The following is a 19,901-nucleotide window of genomic DNA, read 5'->3' on the forward strand; positions in this document are numbered from 1 at the left end:
GGGTGCCAAAGAGACTCTTGCCAGTACAGTTATAGACATGTTTAGAGGTTGGCAAAGGCTAACCTTAACATTTAAGGTTCTCTTTGGTGAATTTATATAAATGTTGGGCATTTAAATGGACCTAATCCTTAGTGTTTCTTGATGGCTTGCTGCTTCAAATGCTCACAGGAAATCCAGCATCCCTGGTGCTTTGCTGAGCTTAGTCCAAGACTAACATATGGTTTCCTTTTTGTTCTTCTGTAGATCACTCAGTGACTCTTAGGGCAATTCCAAGTGTGAATGGACACCTGTAGGGTCTTCAGACCATGCTATATAATTCCTGATGGGTATGTTAGCTTTTTTAATTAAAAATTTAATTTACCATTTCAGATTGACTTACTAGTGAGCTGTTCCATATCCTTTCGTCTTGGTAAAGCCTATTGATATTGCAACCACTAAGGCTGGTAAACCTGAAAAAAAAGAAAACCCATGAAACAGTAAAAACCATTAGAGGGTGAGAATACATTGCTGTTCTGCCTGGAAAAGAAATGTCGGTGCAAGCTAATGCAAAATGATCATTTTTACATGGAATGATTCATTTGAAAAAGCACAGTGTTATCACAAGATTTGTTTTTTTCAAGCAATGGTAGAGAGGACAGTGTTTTCTGCCCATGGTGTATCTCCTTATTGAAGCTAAATTACTGGTACCTTTGACATGTCTTTAAGTGAAATACTAAGAGACTTCATGAATATTCAGCAGGTGTTTTTGTTATTTTATTTTTATTTCTTGATATTACACTGTTTTGTACACTAAAATGGTGTTAAAATATATTTATTAGAGAATACGCACTAGCATGTCTTGAGCTAAGAGATTATATTGAAGCTAGAGTTAAAGTGGAAAGACTCCTAACCCAGTTTTTTGTTTAGTTACATGCTGTCTACTTTTTCAGGTTCACTGAGGAAAATTATAATACTCTTGACATTGCCACTGCATTAAATGTTTCATTCCAACGAGTCTGAATAAATGAATTTTACAGACTTACCCCATCCAAGGCACAGGAAACGTTTCCTTATGAGCCGTGTCCTAATTTTTCCAGTAACAGCCATGTATGACTGCCACGCTTCTGTCAATACCCAACAGAATGAAGCTAAGAAGAAGAAGTGTAAAAATGCGGTGGTTGTGGTGCAGATGCCCTGCAGGGAGCAAAGAAAAGCGTGTGCTGAATACTTCGGGACACTCATTTCTCTTTTAATTTCAAAGAGTTGTCATATTCTATCATCCTGACCTTTATCCTTAACATCAGCTCCCCCTTTATGGTGTAGTTGCCACAAAGAGAGAAGAAAGAGAGATGTTGATATGGATTAGGCATTCTGGACTGTTTTCAAAAACACTGAGTGTGCAGAGCAGGGTGAAGAACACAAAATAAGTCATGCAAACAGATTTTTCTCTACATCCTTATTTTGACCAGGGAGTGCCATAATGCCACTTTGGAGATCAAGCCATAGTGTTACTGACTATAAAACTTCATAGAGCTGAATAAAGGGGGGGATCCAAATGCCCCTAATTGCCAGTTATATTTTCTTTTCCTCCATAAAGAAAGTTTGTGATTGTAAATCTGAATTTTAGGAAATAGGGCAAGTTTGATTTATCTGTTTTGAATTTAAATTTGATAGAATGTTAACCTACTGGAGTATACTGTCTGAAATCTTTTTAGTCATAAGTATCATAACCTTACCAATTACTCTGGATATTGTTTTTATGGGTGTCAGTCATTTGTCATCTGAAAAGTATTTTGAGTGCATGCAGTCAGCTCTCTTTTGTCACTATAGCCCTTAATTAAACTTGACATTGTCACTTATATAAATGAGCTTGCCTCTTTCTTGAAATAAATTATGATCCACCCTTCATTGTGTTGCTTGAAATGCTAGTTCCAGGCTATAAAATGCAGTATACATTGTACCCCTGCACCAAAACCACACCAGTAATGTTGAGAATAAACTACATCTATCCCCATCAAAATTTTAAGCATCAAAATCACATCAAGGTTAAAAAGGAAATAAAATTTACGTGTACCCAATATTAACAAAGCAAGAACCCTGTTCAGAACCACGGATACTATGATTATTTCTTTATGCAGCATACATATTTGATAGTTATCTTAAATGCATGTAACTAGGCATTTAACTAGACTAGGCATTTTTTTTTTTACTAAAATTCCAGTTCAGCAAAATTGTTCAATCAGGCTTGAATCAAGCTATGAAAGGTTGGAAAAGATTAAATAAATATAATACTATACTTGTTTTTAGTTCATTTTACATTCTTAATTAGCTTCAGATAACGTTGTTTTGAATATTCAATTGTGTTAATTTTCTCAGAATTTTATTTCCTTAAATAATAAGGTCAAATAATAAGTCTGGGGGCAGTGGGTTCTATGTAAGTATATGCAAGATAATTATTATATATTTTTAAAAAGTGAAGAATGAAAAGTAAATAAAAAACAAAACACAAAACCAACAGATCCTGAAAATGCACTAGACATTCAATCTTAGATTTTGCCTTTTTTTCATATGCTTAGATGTGTCTAATGTATGTGGGTTCATAAAATCTATCCCGTTAAAGCCTGACTGATAACAGTGTTTCCTATGTATGAAACATAAATGCTTATTTCAGATGAAAGTTCTGCAGTGAAATGCACAACAAACATAATAGAAAATACAGAAATATCCTTTATTTTACTAGATGGCTCATATGTTATGACTTCCCACTATGCAAACTTAATTTGTCTTTCTATCAGTGTTTTGTTGGAACTAGAATTTGACAAAAAAACACACTTGAGGAACAGTACAAAGGGAGAATCTGCACAGGTAAAACACTGGAAAAATATGAACACACTATTTGTCTTATAAATATGAAAATATGAGCAAATCCTAATCTTTTGGGTGAAATCACTGCTAACTTATGGCTGACTGAATATGGACTGTAGGATTTAGCTCATGTTATATCCCGTGTATTGAAAGAAAGACAGATGATGATAATCTGATACAAATATGGACAAGGCTGTTGTTGAAGAAAGAAGCGTGATGAAAATGTTAATGATCATGTTGATCACAAAATGAGAAGGCAGAAGCAAGTTTTATTAGGAGCGATCTGTGCTCTAGCTGGAATATATGACTGCTGATTAAAGCTAACTCTTCTGAATGGCAGATGGGAGTAACAGCATATTTGCATCACATACCATTAGAAAGATGCAAAACAGCCTCAAAACATCACCTAACAACTGCTGTTGGATCATGCTGGCAGAACTATGTGCAGGGAGTTCTCAAAGTGAATTCAGCCTCCCTTTGTCCTCAGCAAGGCAACAAATCCTGGTAACTGGTCTACTCCCAGACAAAGCCATGGCTGGACAATCACCCCTGGAAATCTGGCTTTTAAGTAATTCTATATTCTTCCAATTTGACAAATAAAGAAACTACACTGTGCTAAGTCTGGGAAAGTATTATATCTGGGATGCCTATTTCCAAATAGGAAAAAATAATTCATTTTCACCAAAGGCTGTCATTAAATGTCATGAAATTGATGAAATTAATTTCATTAAATATCTCTAGCAAAGGAGCCATAACTTTACAAGTAACGTGTTAATATTTTTTCTCTTTCTAAGCAGATCCTGGACTGCTCTGAGTCTCTCCTTCTTCCTCTTTTCTTCTGCCTTGGCAAGAAACCACTGCCTGCCCCAGACCTTGCTGAACCCACAAGAGCATCACTACAACCTGCAGCCCATCACTCACAAAGCTGCAGTGTGTCAAGTTGTCTGCATTAAGAGATAGTGATATGCATCCTCCTCATCTCCTTAGGAGGAGATGGTTCTTGTTTGTTTCTAATTCTAGTTTATTAAAACTCACTGAATTAATTACCTGTGCTGAGCACCTGTCAATTTGCAACAAAATGAATTTTAACAGCCTAATTTATTCACTCTTACTTCAGGCTTCTGAAATTAAGTCAGCTCTGTTATACTGACCTCCTCTTCTTTCCATAGCTGCTGTTCCCATCTCCCAGCTCCCCAAATTTAGTTCTAATTACAAGTGGAGAAGGGAGCTTTTCTGTCCTCAGAAAGCACAATTTCAGGAGCTTTACTTGAGCCTCTAGTGTTTAGCTAGCTTGAATATCTAAGTAAGACAAGTCATCCCTTCTTCATAAACAGTGTGCTATTAAAAGCAAGAACTCACGTCAGGTTTCAAATTATTTCCTTCTTTCATTCTTGTAAAGGACATGCTCAGAATAAGAGTATTGAAGCATAGCTGAGAAGCCTAAAAAACCGTGGAAATTCAAATCTACTTATTCTAGGGCTTAATGTAATAATGATAAGTAAAATAGAGAACATGTATCCATTTTTATGACCTAAAAAAGGTCATAAATGTTACCTGCAAAAACACATTTACCATGATTTGAGTATCTGATTCTTTCACAGAAGTGTGGTTTTGTTTGTTTGATTGTTTTTGATAGCAGTGTGAACAGATCTTCCACAGAAAGACAGAGTATTACCTAAAGATACCTGATTTTTGTTATTTCCCTGAAACAGTTTTTTTAATGTTTTTGGGTTCTGGAAAATGGTGTAAGAATCAAAGCTACTGGAAAATAAACATGAAAAATGCAATCTATACTGGTGATAGCAAAATAAGTAGGACTAAAATCCATTCACCTGGATTTTGTCATGAAAGAGAAATGGGAATTAATATAAAACCATCTAAATAATACAACTTATTGAAGATAAAAAAAAAATCTTGCTCTTGATTCAGATATAAAGATATAAGTTAAATGGGTGATAATTTATCTTTATGAAGTGATGGACTGAATATACAAATGAAAAGTACCTAGAAAAATGAAAAAATGAAACAAATAATAAACAAAACAAGGACAGTCCAAGTAACATAGCAAGGAACAGAAACATAATTCCCTGTTAAAGTTACTGGCTTTTTGTGACTTTCAAGCCCTCTACTATAAAATAGGTATAGAACAGTTTATTTTAAACTTTTAAAATTAAATATATAATTTCATAAAGGAAAATACTTATAATTCTTTATTTGCTTTCTTTTACTGATATTTTTTTAACAGACAGGCATCAGAATACCTTTGTCTCAGGAGTGGCAAACACTGTCTGAACACAGGAATACAATATATTGGTCAGATGATACTAAATTCTAGATTAAATATTACTTTCTAGAGTAAACTGCCATGAAACAATAGATGAGCTTTCAGAAGCTGTGGGACAAATAAGCAAGGGCTTGCATCTCAGGACTGTGTTTTTGGAAAAGGGACAGGATTTCAATGACAAACAGATAGAGCAAGGACAGCTGTTTCTTCAGTTTCAAACATATTTGAAACTGTTAAACTGTTAATATCCTAAATGCCTGAGAAATCATAGCTGTAGGCTTTTAGGTTTTCCTTCCAGGATCGTTAATATTATTGGTACCATAGAGCTCTGAAGTTAATTTTTTTATTATTTTTATTTTTTTTTCTTTTGCTGCACTAGAGTACTTCTAACATCTCTTGTTAGGAAATCTGGAACCCATATTGAAAATAGCACTTTACTGGAAGGACTTTTTCTAAAGTTCTGGAATCATAGAATCATCTAGGTTGGAAAAGACCTTTGAGATCATCACTTCCAACCATCAGCCTGACCTACTGAGCCTCATCACTAGAACATGTCCCTTAGTGCCACATCCATGTCTCTTAAATACCTCCAGGGATAGGGAATCCACCACTTCCCTGGATAGCCTTTTCTAATGCTTGACTACATTTTTCATGAAATAACGTTATTCATACTTTTAAATTAATAGCTGTGAAGCTATTTAATTAACTTACAGACCAACTTATAGATCTTTGAAAAATCTTCTCCAGTGTCCTAAAAAGCCAAAGGCTCAAGAGGTTTAGCTTCATTACTTTGCATTCTGATATCTGTACATGATAACCTAAATTAATTAGCATTTGACTTCATGAACATATATGTGAAGATATATGCTCAGTTAATTATTGTACTGCAGGATTCTATATGTGGTGCAAGATAACGTCAATGGTAACCTTCACGTGGATTTTTCGAGCAATTTAATTTTTTAGTACATAAGTAGCAGTTTCAGAATATTTAAGTGATCTCTCCCACAAAAGTCATGAAGTAAGGACTGTTGATTTTTCTTCTACTTAATGATTTTTTGTTTGTCTGCAACAAACAAGATGACTTTCTAGGTTCTTAGATAAATAGCTTAGAAGTTACCCATTTTTTTCTGCAGTTTCTATGGTTTAGTTTATGACCACAGTCTCACAGAAGACATCTATATCAAGAACATCAAAAATCCACAGGAAGATATTTTCAGTATCATCTTTATTATTGTTATTATTGTTATTATTATTATTACTATTACTATTACTATTACTATTATCACGATTGTTGCTAAAGTTTGGGACCACTACATGTGCCCAGTCTCAAGTCTCATGACCTGTTCAACTGTTGTGATTTAAGTCTTGTTTCTCTGTCATATCTAGTCTTCTGTTCTTGATTCTTTCCTCTTATCTAACAGCATTGACACTAATAATCCCATTGACACTAGTGCATAGCTGTACAAGACTGAAAGAGAATTTACAGTTTAGTCTGTATGTTTTTAACACATTTGACCTTTCCCATCAGACTTTAAATATCTATCTTCTAGTTTTCACCTAATTAGCCTCCAGATAGATCCTTTATCAATAGATTCAGTTCCTGCTTCTCTTCTTCAGATGTTTACCTCAGAGTGATTTCTGGAATGTACTGCTCTGTGAGGAAAACAGTCACAATCTTTATTTGTACTTCTACTTATGAGGGAGGTCAGAATGTATCTCATTTTTTACCAGATGCAGAGTCCAGCAACAAAGGTGCTGTCCATACCTGATCCACAAAAAGTACACAGAGCCTTCTTTTTTAGCTTCTGCCACTTGTACTTAAGTTTTCTTAAAAGTTCTCTTTCAATAGTTGTCACATCTATCACTTATATAACTAACCTCTGCATTTTAATTTGATACTGTATAGCTGTATCTTGGCATCCTCTGTTATTTCTATCAAGAACTGTTGGTTTTTATCCAAACTAATTCTTCCGCTAGCTATTTTTCTTTTCCAGACCTTATAATGCACATAGTACAAAATCATTCCATTAACTAGATATGAGGGGTTAGTCTGCTATTTCTGGAACAGAAAAGTGTTCATGAAACTTACTTTTTGTATTTGAAAACCTTCCTTGCTTATGGCTGAATCTGTCTACGTTAGCAAAAGTGACAGCATCCTTTATGGACTGGCATGTGGTGCATACCAATAAATTGTTATGTGGCATAGTTTTCACATGGGCCTAAAAGTGCTGTCCGAGGCCAGGCTTAACCACAGACTAAAGGAGAGCTTGAGCCGGGAACCCTGCCTCATGGTCAGCCTGCAGAAAGCTTACATCCTGCCTTGGAGGGCTCAGTTGCATGCATGCAAGCAGTCTTGTGCCAGTTTGCCTTGTGGCTATAGAAATATTTCTGGCCAATTTTAGTTACTGGTTTGGATACAGGCAAGAAGTCCAGTTGGGTAATTCATAATATGTCAAGCTATTACTAACATATGAGGCAGTAAAATTCATTCTGTGTTGTTTATGCCATTCTCTAGAAATTGTCACTGCAGCATACAGGTTTATAATGTGTTAACTCACAATTGCTTTCTTGGTGGCATGCCTGCCCTAAATTGAAAGCCAGTTGGAAGACAGTTCTCATACCATTTCCTTATGCTCACATTCATTTTAGTTGTCCTCCTGGTTTGGATTGTTACTGCTAGGTTATATACAAGCAAAGAAACTCAGCACAAGCAGTATCACAGAACCAGTTATTCAGAGGCAATTTAATTTCTTCGACTGCAAAACCTGATAAGGGAAGCTCTTCCCTTTTTGCCTTTGTGATGTGAACATGTATATTTTTTTGGACTGCCAGACAGAAAATGAATAAATAGGATCCTCTAATTGCTTATAGAACTGATTCAAAAGTCAGTGGAAAGATTCCCTGCACTTCATATTGGGCCATTACACCTAAAGAATAAGGGATGGAATACATGTGAACAGAGTTGATCCATATATTAAGTATTTTAAATGCTCATGAAGTATTATATGAATAATTTTTCTAGTAAGTGAAAATGGCCTACTTCACCTCTTCTTTTGGTTTTGATGTTAAGCATTTTAAACAAGGTAAATGTCAACTGTCAGGACAAAATAACTTAGTTTTTAACTATGTCCTCACACGAATGTGTTGTGAAGTTCATGAAGCTCAGAACAGCAGGTTTTCAGGCAGAACATAAAAGAAAATAAGCCCTTTACAACTCAAAAGCATAAAGCCTATTTAAATACAAAATTTTCAGCTTCTTCCTGACTACTTAACCTCCCATTCTTATCACGGTGTTCTAATAGTTATGTTTCACTATGCCAGTGAACACCTTTTATTAGTTCATTTTTTTCCTTTAATTTGCAACCTTTTCTTTTTTTTTTTTTTTTCTGAAAAATCAACACTTTTGATTCTAAAGTGATCATTCAATAATAAAACTGGAAATCACTGGCACACTTTGTAAAAATGTCTTCATTACTGAGGTATTAAGGAATGACAGTTAAAAAAATTAAGTTGAAAACAATGCTATTCAGAAAAATTGCTCTGTAAATATAGCTCTATGAGATTTTACATTTATCAAGTCCAGAATATTTCTTATTTCAAAAAGGATAAAATTTAGATTTGTGGATAAAATATATACATACATGTATATATATATATTTAAATTAATGAATAAGTAAAATCAACCACATCTTCAAAAAACAACTGGAGTTCTTATGTTCTTGCACACACTGAAGGTAATAATATTATAGGAACAGATCTGAGGGTTTTCAGAAACTGTTTTTAGACTGAAAATTCCATATTGGTTTTATTTTAAAATATGGAATTAGAGTGTGTTGTCATAAATGAAGATGGATGCCCTTGGTGGGTTTGAAGAGATGTAACAGGCAACTGTGTGAACACTGAAGCAAAAGCTGTTTGGCTATAACATACAATAATGTGCTCTATGTTCATTTCATCTAATTACAGAAAGATGCCCAGATTTTCAGATCTGTCTCTGGGTTGTTGCAAGTAGGAATATTTGGTTGCATTAGAATACAAATGGCTACACCTTTCTGGGGAAGAATGGAAGATATAAGAGCCAATAGTCAATTAGAGTGATGAATAACCAATGCAAGAGTGGTCCAAAGGTCCCAAGTCCTCCTAAATTTAATTTATTTAAAAGTTCATTGTGCGGGCTGTGTGAGTAGCTAGGGGCAATGAGCCAGGATTGGTATCGAAGAGGTGGCTGAGCTAAGCACAAGAGTTACTCATGAGTCAGCAATGACCGCAGCTAAAGAAAAAAGTAGTTCAGAAACCAGCTGAAAGGGAGTTCCCTATGCAATTCTGAGAAAAACAGGATAAAGTGTCTGGGCACTGACAAAGGCAAGGAACCAAAGCACTTTTTAGAAGAGATGATGTAACAAAAGAGTTAAGAATGGATACTGATATATTCAAAACAACAGTTTGATATGCAAGACTTCAGTTTCCTATAGGAAGATCCAAGTACACCCACTGCAAACTGATGTCCTGGTGCAAAAATTACCAGGAAAGGCCGCATCTGGATAGATAAAGAATAATGCTTTGTGTTGCTCCTCATTGATATATGGGTAAAAAACTTGTCAAATAATTTCTCTTTTAGAAAAAGATGTGGTCAGCACTGGACTATCTCTACTCTTTCAGCTTAAATCGGATCATGTTTGCTCTATTTTCAATTTTGATCTCATTTGCTAACAATAAAATTACTGTAATTTTAGGGAGTTTCTACAGCAATCAAAATGATGACTAGAAAGAAAAGTTCAACAACAATGCTTACAGTTGCCGTTCAGTTAGTCTGACTGTGATGATTATAACCCTACCATATGAAAACAGTCCACCTTCTTCTCTGGGATATTGGTGTCAGCAAATATTCCTTCTCTCTGTAAGACTTCCATCTCTTTCCTCTATAGACTGAAACCACTGAAGTAATAGCTTTGCAATGCTATTACAATATTACTATATATAACCTTCCTTCATATTTTTATGTTTATTTTTTAATCACGGTTGTATATATAGATTTTAAAAGCAGTTGTTTAAGAAGAATGACAATGATTTTGCCTGTAGAGCACTCCAGTTTCAAGCATGCCTGTTTTCTATCATAATACTGCATCTTTTAGGTTTAGCAGCAAAGAGACAGTGAGAAATAGTCCCTTTTGAGAGAGTCCAAAATAAAGATAATGCAGCAAAGGGAAAGAGAATCTACATTTCTGTGGTCACCTGAAGTCTTTTAGTACCATAGAACTTCAGTTTACTTCAAAAACCACAGACAAAGTAAATTTTTTTAAAGATACAGCATGGCTACTTCTACTTGTATTTGCAAACCAGATGGGTTAGAAAATATTCACTCAGCCTGAGGCCAGCTGGAATGGCACAGCAAATGCCTATATTGGTAGAATTTATTATACTACAGAATAAGGTGGTCACATTCAGACAGCCTGCTGACACTGGTCCCTTGCCAGTTCTAACTCTCCTGAACTTGATACATTGACTGGGGTAGTGCTAGTTAGTGTGGGACAAGATTGTGCCAGGATGCATGCTAATGCTTCAAGAATATGGATGACTTTATGCCAGTTCTTGGGGTCATGCCCACCTACAGAGGCAGCTGGAGAATCTGAGCTTTGTTCTCTTATTCAGTAAAACAAGTGGGTTTAGGCCAATATGGTAAGTTAACTTTGACCAGCAGCTAAACACCCACCAAGTCACTTGCTCACCGTCCCCTGAAGCAGGATGTGGGAGAGAGAAAATCAGAAGACAAAAAACAGGAAAACTCATGGGTCAAGATAAAGAGCATTTAAAAAGTGAAGGAAAAAGTAAGTTCCAAGAGATGTAGGAGCAATCACTCACCACCTTCCACCAACAGACCACCTAGACAGTCTCCAAGTGATAGCTACCTTGGAAAGACTAGCCCCATTTTTTTTATTGTTGGTCATGATATGTGGTATAGAACATCCCTTTGGTCTGCTGGGGTCATCTGTCCTGGCTGCATACCCTCCCAGTCTCTTATCACTCCCAGCTGACTTTCTGTAGGGGCAGAGTGAGGAACAGAGAAGCATTTAGCACTGTGCAAACACTGCTTCACAATAACTAAAATATTGTTGTATTACCAACACTGTTTTACTCACAAATAAAAAACACAGTACCATAAAGGCTACTGTGATGAAAATTAACTCTATTTCAGCCACTATATCAACATAACACTGAACCCAAGTAGTGTGTGAGGGTGTACATGCACAAGTGTTTGTGCATGACTGTGAAGAGTGTGACAATGGAGGCTTTTGGATCAAGAAGTGTTCATTTAATGTATAAACATACACACACATTTAAAAAAATTAAAAAAAAAAAAAGAAAAAAAAAAAGATGTAAATGTAACTGAAAATTTTTAATGGGATACATGTATGCACACATATGGGCTACCAGTTTTTGCTGTTCATAGAATCATTCAGGTTGGAAAGGACCTCCAAGATCATTTAGTCCAACCTTTAACCTAGTACTGAAGTCTACTACTAAAATATGCTACTAAGTTCCAAATCTACACATTTCTTGAAAACCTCCAGGGATGGTGACTCAACCACTTCCCTGGGCAGCCTATTCCAATGCTGCACAATCAGTTCAGTAAAGAAATTTATCCTAATATCCAACCTAGATCTTGAGGCCATTTCCCCAACTTCATTTAATTGCAAATCTGAATATTTTCTTTCAGAAATATATACCCAAATATATACCCTTTTTCCTTTCCTTTTTTTTTTTTTTTTTTTTTGTTTTGTTTTGTTTTGCTTTTGTTTCCTTTCCTTTTTCTTTATTAAAGGTGAAACCACTTATGCTGGTTATACTTTTGTATTGTTTTTTCAGCAAGGAGGAAATTCTGTGAGGTACCCTGTTCATTATGCTCTCTTTACCTGTTATGGTAAACAAGAAGAATAAAAGGTCTATGTTAATGACACAGCAATATTTATGACAAAACAATGTGGAATCTTTCACAATGGTTTCTTTAGTAAGTTGTGATTATTAGAGGGACACTGTAATAACCTGTGTATTTTAAAGCAGCAAGAAATTAAATTAGTGTAAGAGGAAGCAGGAGCAGCAAAACTAGTAACGGCTCCTCTATCGTATTCAAGACAGATTTCTGGATAAAAGAGACCAGCAGTCTTTCTATTGGCCCTGGCCTTCTTCCATGTATTCCACTTCTTGTTTCTTCCCATGGAGACATAAAACAAGGTAAACTGAGTTAGACCATGCTTGGGATGTAAAGTGAGGTAAATCCATTCCTGTCAACACAATCTGGAATAGGAAATGGGACAATATTATTATTTGGATAGCACTCATTCCTCACAGACACCAGTGAGCACAAGGTTCACCCTTCTGTGAATAAACTCCAAATATATTCTTCCTATGGGAGTCACTACAAGAAATCTTGCTACTGCATGAAAACTCTCTGCAAGGACTCATATCTACTGGTTTCACCTTTTCTCAGCTCATGAGAAGTCTCCTGCTGGATAAAAAAGGGGTTTACAGACAAATAGGGAAATATATTTTGGCTAGACACTGGAGAGCAACCACAGAGATTTCAAGATAAACTACAGAAAGAACTAATGCCTAACAACATGACAGCTTTCCACAGGTGAGCTTTAGCTGTGTGTTTAGATAATACTTTCCAAGGAATTTGAAGAGCTTCTTCCTAAAGATGTCTGCAGCAGAAAAAGGGTTACAGTGTGTCAGAGTTGTCAATTCAGACAACAAGAAAGGCTCCTTGATCAGTTTGGAGAAGGTCATATCAATTTCCAAGCTCTGGACTTTTAAGCAGCAACAAATGGAAGTACACAAAGCCTCCACTATGAACACTTGTTTAAAATTTACAGTATTCCTGTATGTGTATATTTTTCATATCAAAGATGTTGTGAGTTTTCAGCATTTATTTGGGTTATTTAATCTTCAGCTCCACTCATAACAGAACAGTGGCCATTTGCACATGGAAAGGAAAGAGATTAACATTTAATGAGAAGGTGATTTGTATCCTCTAATGAAGTGTACGAGATCGTTGTATGAATGAACATCTATCTTACCAAATAGAAGACGGACTTAAATAAAACTACATCTTTATTGCCTTGAGTTTGATGTTTTAAATTATATCTGCTCTGTGACTGATTTAGACTGCAATCTCCTTGAAAGAGAAGCCTCCAGTGCTCTCCCAGTGTTTGTACAGAGCTGAGCACTCCAGGATACCTAATAAACATGATTGCTAATCACATAATCGTTCAGGGTGATGTCTTGACAGAAGTTTAATCTTAATAGTGTCTTTCCCAAAAGAGATTTAATATAGCTTTGTGGATAAGTACAGCAGTGAAAACCTGTTAGGAAAAGACCAAATGCACTTCTTGAAGGCTCATTTTATATATTATGCTAAGGCCAAACAGAAATGCTCAGTTTACAAAACTGCTAATTTATCTTTACCCCACATATCAGAGGAAGGTCTACTTACCTAAATCTATTAGTCCTTAATAAATTACTCATGTGTTTCTGACTGTCTCTTGTCACTGACATTAGTCTTAGTTAGTTTTAAGTGTCCTGGTATTTCCTGGTTCTTTCTTTGATTAATATTACCTTCTCAATCCATGTTAGGCACACAGTTTCTAAAGATGAATTGTTGTTGACCCTTGAAGGTGGTAATGCTGTGACGGTTTTATGGTAAGTGCTTCTTGCTAATTATTTTTGAACTACATTAGAATCAACTTCAGCTGGATTAAATGCTTTTTTTTTTTTTTTTCCTTTTTCTACCTCTCCTGTACATAATTTGCAACTTTTAGCCATTAAAAACAGCTTTTAAGAATATTTGTGACTATTTTATTTTACATTTGGTTGGCCAATTGCTAGATAGCTTTCTGTCTCCGTGCAGCACAGAAGCACTGGTTGAGATTGCTAATGCATTACTTTATTTTAACTTTTCTGGTGAAAACAGTCATTCTAATTACTCAGTTGACCTCAATAAACTATCACCATATACATTTCAAAACTTCCTTTTCCAGTTTCTTATTCTAAATTACAAATCATCTACTGATAAATTTTCAGTTAAAGAGATTGTAGAATTTGTTGCTGAATTTGTTGGCTCTTAAAAATGTAAGCACATTCTGAATAAAGTGAAATGATGACAATTTGACTTGCATTACAGCACTTTTTTTTTTTTTTTTTTTTTTTTTTTATGAAACAACAAACAGGATGCAGCAGATCATCTGCAGCTTTGTCTCAGTATTGGATACATGTGCATCAGTCTCATCTGTGGTGCTTTTTTTTTTTTTCAGTTTACTTCCAGTTATTGGGAAGGATTGCATGAAAACAAACAACTCTGATCAGGATACAAACAGTATGATTTATATTAACTAAAATGGTAAGTACTAGAACTAGGATATTCAGAATATTACTTTATGTCTTTGATACATTACAAAATTGAAATGGGGAACTCACTGCTTTAGGATTTGAAGGTAGCTAAAGAGATATACAATTTAGAGAATAGGCTGATGCCTTGGATACAGTCCTGGCTCAGAAAACCTTTAAATTGCTGACTACAAAAAGTTAGGAAGGCATATCAGAGAAAGGATCATTCATTCCCTGTTCTTATATGCTTCTCTATATATCTGTATAATGTAGATAGCACAGTGCATAAGACATATCACTGACAAGATCTGATACTGCTGTTCTTACATTCTAAAACTGGCAGGTAGAAAACTATAAGAAATAATTTTAAAAATCAGGTCAAATCATGAGAGATAAGAATTCTGTCTTTGTAAAGAAAACCCCTTTTATCAGTTGTGAAGAACGGACACTCCTCTGTTGGTATATTTACACAAAGGTCTAAGATCCTCAGTAAAATTCTTCTGTGCAGGTATCCCAAGATGGCAGCAACTGTTTTCACTTCCATATTGCCCAGGAATGTTAACCCTGCTTCTTTGTGGCCCTATAACATTTTATTTTATTTTATTTTATTTTATTTTATTTTATTTTATTTTATTTTATTTTATTTTATTTTATTTTATTTTATTTTATTTTATTTTATTTTATTTTATTTTATTTTATTTTATTCTTCCAGGAAAGAACATACATTTCAGACCTATTATTTTACATAAAATACTTTGATTTAATGTAACTGAAGAGGATTTTATAAAAAAAAAAATTTCCTCTGCTTTCATAATGGTTTCTTTCTCTCTGCAAATTTAATGGCATTCTGAGGCAGACAGTTTCATAGTTCTCAGGTTGTAGTCCTATTTCCTGCTTATTTGTGGGCATTTTTCATAGAGCAACAGAAGAGAAATGCAAACATATAACGAAACAGAAATGCTCTAAGGTAAACTTTCTAAATATGGAGAACTTGGTTATAAAATGAAGTATTGGACTGTCTTGCTGACCTTGGAGATGTATATTTATTTTTTTGTCTGTACTTGTCTACCCCAACTATAAAACAGTAATGATGACATACACCATTCTCATTGAATACTCAGGATCAGAGAGGTAAAGCATATGTTTATGCATAATTAGATTAATTGGATTCCTTCCCTCCTTCCTTCCTTCCTTCCTTCCTTCCTTCCTTCCTTCCTTCCTTCCTTCCTTCCTTCCTTCCTTCCTTCCTTCCTTCCTTCCTTCCTTCCTTCCTTCCTTCCTTCCTTCCTTCCTTCCTTCCTTCCTTCCTTCCTTCCCTTCTTCCTTCTTTTCATAACTTTTTCACAAAGAAAAGGAAAGAAATTTAGTGGAATATCTTTGATCTGTTAAAAGGAAAGGTCAAACATAAAGCAAACAACTATCTACTCTCCCAAGTTTGACATTTATTTTTATGTGGACATTAAGTTTTATCTTTTTATCAATATCTGTCACTCAACAGAATAATGCAACAAGGGGCAGAGACAGAGATTTTTTTTTTCTTCTTCTTCTTTTTTTTTTTTTTTTCAATCTAAATAGGCTAAAAAATGTTGCCATAGAGACTGATTCAGATGCTATAAAAATAGCTCTATATATTGTTGATAACGTTATTTTGCTGTCTGGTATTCTACTTGACTGTAGCAGACAGGCTCAGCAAGATCCTTAGAGTCATGAAAAAAGAAAGTAGAATATCTATTGAGGATGTCAAAGTTTATTTTGAATCTACGGTTATCTACAAATTTGGATTAAATTACTGGATTCAAAAAATCTAGTAACATAGCTCCTGGAAGCTGGGCCAAGACATTTGGCTCTTTGCAGTTGTTTAGTTATATAGCAGTTTCCTGGCATTTATATGAATTCTCTTCTTTTAAAATTAGAATGGAAAATGGGAAAATCCCTCTTCTGTACCTTCACAATCCCTGAAATCTTTTCAGAGATAAAGTTGCTCTTGTTTTAAAATGGTTTTGTGTATGTTCTGATTTTGTGTGTGTGTGTATGTGTGTGTGTGTGAGTTGATAAAAGAAACAGCATTCTTAAAATTGCTAGCTGGAGATGCAGATATTTTAGTCTGATTACACTTTTGTAGCTAATGAAAGCTATTTGGAGGTTTGTTTTTTGTTTGTTTGTTTTTTAGTACTGTCAGTTTAACAAATTGATGAACTGGATATTAATTTAGGATTAATTTTCTTTTAGCAGTAATATCAAGTTTTCTAATACTTTTTAATACAAGAATAATTGCCCAGGTTTTCCTGTATGTGCTAGGCACATTTCTTAGAAATCTACTTTTATAAATGAATTGCTATTTATTTTGCTTGTAGAATAAGGAGTTTTTAGGACAGGAATGCTTCAGTCACTAAAACAGATATCTTCAGAAAAGCATTTCTGTTACAAATAAAAAAGGCTAGGCATATATATGTCTGAAAAAAAAAAAAAAAAAAAAAAAAAAAGCAAAGCTGAGACTAAGTGCTGCACTGCTTTCCACCCCTACACCCTTCTGGTGGCTTAACACAGACCAGTAAACAGGTCTATGTGAGCCTTGTTCTTGTTTAGCTAATCCAGCCATTGGACTGGTTCACCTTGTTCTAATCCTATTTTTCTAGTCCCTGGTTTGAAATTGATTCAACAGGTGTACTTATACATCACTCATTTCAGAGGTGAGGGATTTGAGATATATATTTTATTGCATTAGCAAAGCACCTAGAATTAGTGGAATTATATCTGCCAAAAAAAAAAAATGATGATACATTTTAATGAAATAATCTTCCTAGTGTGAATGAAACTAAAACTGAATTTTTTCTCTCTGTGTGTTTTTGTCCTGGCAAGGATGTTGTTTATCACAGGAAATTCTAAATCCATAATACTGACAGGCATTTCATCCTCTTTCCCTGTAGAACTGAGGCTTGGTCAGGTTAGATTTGCAAGGCTCCTAAGACCCCTGCTACTGGACCTGAGTTAGAGCTTCCAGCTTGTTACAGATGGGTTTGATGGCAAAGTTCACTCTGCTTAGCAGTTTTCGCCTGTTTTCTCTAGATAACAGATTTGTCTTGACTGATATTTCTTGTGTTGGGAGAGGTCAGTTTGACCACTAAAAATGAGCTCTCTTTGTAATAAATACACAGCTGAAATGGTGGGTTGGGTAATCTCCAGTGGTGTGCAGGAGAGGAATACAAAATGCAGAAGGGTGAGAAAATAGTCAGAAAGAATGTCTCCAGGTGAAGCACTGGTGAATTAGGCATTTTTGTTTATGCCATCACCCAACATTACATGAGGAATGGAAATAATCATGCTATCTAGAGAAAAAAAAAAAAGAAAAACAAACTTCTCAGCAGTACTGCATGGGCATGTTAACAGGGAAAAAGAGGAAACAAACAGCTCCAGCTCCCTGCTTTAATGAAGCCCAGATTACAAATGGCTGTGAGATAAAAGCCATTGTGAGGGCCTTGCTCCATTTAGAGACTTCAGCACTGTTAGCAGCTTGTCGTATAGTGGGGAATACAGCCACATATTCTGATGTATGCCACAGGCGACATTGCTGAAGACCTTATGTGTCCCTTCCCAGAGATGGAAGAAAGTATACAACAAAATACAAAGGACTTATCATATTAATGGCCTAGGCAGAAAGAGTGTTAGATGTGATAGAGCCAAACTTATTGGAAGGTCAAGAACAAGAGGGAAAAAATTAAGCTTTTAACTGCTGCAGTACACAGTCTTGCTGAACCCTGCAAATACAGTGTTAAAAGAAGAGACTAATAAAAGAAAAGATAGCTGCTAGCATCAGAAATACTAGTTTTCCAGCACAGCTTTTGATAGAACCAGATCCCACACCAGGAAAAGTGAGGTTTCACAAAGCCCTAAATAGCAACAGGGTTTACATTTTAGCCGAGTAAGAAGGATTTTATCAGGTAATATTGAGGAAAAGAGAAAGCTACAACTGTGAAAGAATTAACTGAAACCCAACAGGAAAAATGTACATTTGTAAGGACATGCAGAAAAGAACATGTGCTTTTTGTAGCTCACTGGACATTAATTTGAATGCCATTGTCCAAAGCATTATCACAATCAGATATCAGTGCAGGTTCCTGGCAAATTCACCTAGCTAAAGAATCTGTTTTGTTTTACACCTATGTCAAAGCCCCTGTCAGAAAGATGTACATCTAACGGATGGCGCTCATGGATCTTTGCCATGTGAGCACCTCCAAAGCAGTCATTCAGACTGACAAATTGCTGGTGTCTTTCCAGTCTTCTAAAAGAGAACTGGTCATGGCTCAGAGACATTTTCAAATGTCTATAAATATTCTAGTACTTGCTCTGGACATGTATCTTTACAGCAGAGATAATAATGAATATGGTAGATGAATACATGCAGTTTTGAGGCTCAATAAAATGGCATGTCTCTAAATGAGAATTATGAATTGGGAAATTCATGCATGTAACATTAATAAACAGGAAATTCAGACACTTTTAGACAGACTTCTCCTATCCAGAATGTTTCTATTTTAAGATGATACCTGGCTAAGAAAGTTATAGGAAAAGGCAAAACAATACAGAAAAAAAACTGCTATGAGAATCTTTATGGAATTTTACAGTTAATCATCTGCCTACAGCAGTTGTGGGCACACCTTCACATGGTCAGTATGGCATAGAAAAAAAACAACAAAACACAACACAACAACAAACAGTTGGAGGAAGACCAGGCAGATATAGCCAGATGAAAAATCTTTACAGAAATTGACTGATAATCTCAAGTGGAAAAAGACATTAACTGTCAGGTGGTTTTTTGTTTGTTTGTTTGTTTGTTTGTTTTGTTGTTTTTGTTTTTCCTTATATTTTAACATAGAAAGAGCCATAGATGGTAGAATTATTGGGTTAGAAATTATTGCAAGACATTCTACATTAGAGTTCAAGATTTTGTATATATATTTTTTCAGTTGTGTACAAACAGGCAAGAGAACTTGTGGCAGTGACCACAATCCACTGCTTAGATTAAGCAGTTACCAACAAAAGAATAAAAGGATTTAGAGAAAGATTTTAAGGTCTACATTGACTTTGTCCTGGCAACAATCCCAGCATCTGACAGTTAATTTCAACAAATTAGAGATGAATAACTAATGGACTACACTTGCCAAAAACCTATCTAGCTTTGCAAAAGAGGGAGGTATCAGTGAAGTTAGCATCTAAAAAACTAGTATTGTATTGGAAAGACTGAATTGATTTGCACACAACTGGTGGCCAAATTTTGAAGAGACAGCATGTCTAATCCCTATTGTACTTTAGGCAGAGATCTATTCCAAAATTTAAGTGAGATCAGGATGCAAGAAAAGGCAGCATACCAAGTATAAACAACAAACCCATACAA

The 19,901-nt window shown here is 35.1% G+C and overlaps 1 protein-coding gene across 4 annotated transcripts in view; it reads right to left on the reverse strand.

The window, feature by feature from the left end:
* Window positions 1-19,901, reverse strand: part of ADGRB3 (adhesion G protein-coupled receptor B3) — a 464,270-nt gene that overhangs the window by 42,160 nt on the left and 402,209 nt on the right. For all 4 annotated transcript variants that reach the window (XM_032183547.1, XM_032183546.1, XM_032183544.1 and 1 more), the window contains 2 exons: window positions 1,023-1,173; window positions 380-449 (listed from right to left, as the gene is read on the reverse strand). In XM_032183547.1, the coding sequence (XP_032039438.1) occupies window positions 380-449; window positions 1,023-1,173 (221 nt within the window). The remainder of the gene's footprint in view (window positions 1-379; window positions 450-1,022; window positions 1,174-19,901) is intronic.

Source organism: Aythya fuligula, chromosome 3, assembly GCF_009819795.1.
Source record: "Aythya fuligula isolate bAytFul2 chromosome 3, bAytFul2.pri, whole genome shotgun sequence".
In the NCBI taxonomy this organism is placed as follows: Eukaryota; Metazoa; Chordata; class Aves; order Anseriformes; family Anatidae; genus Aythya; species Aythya fuligula.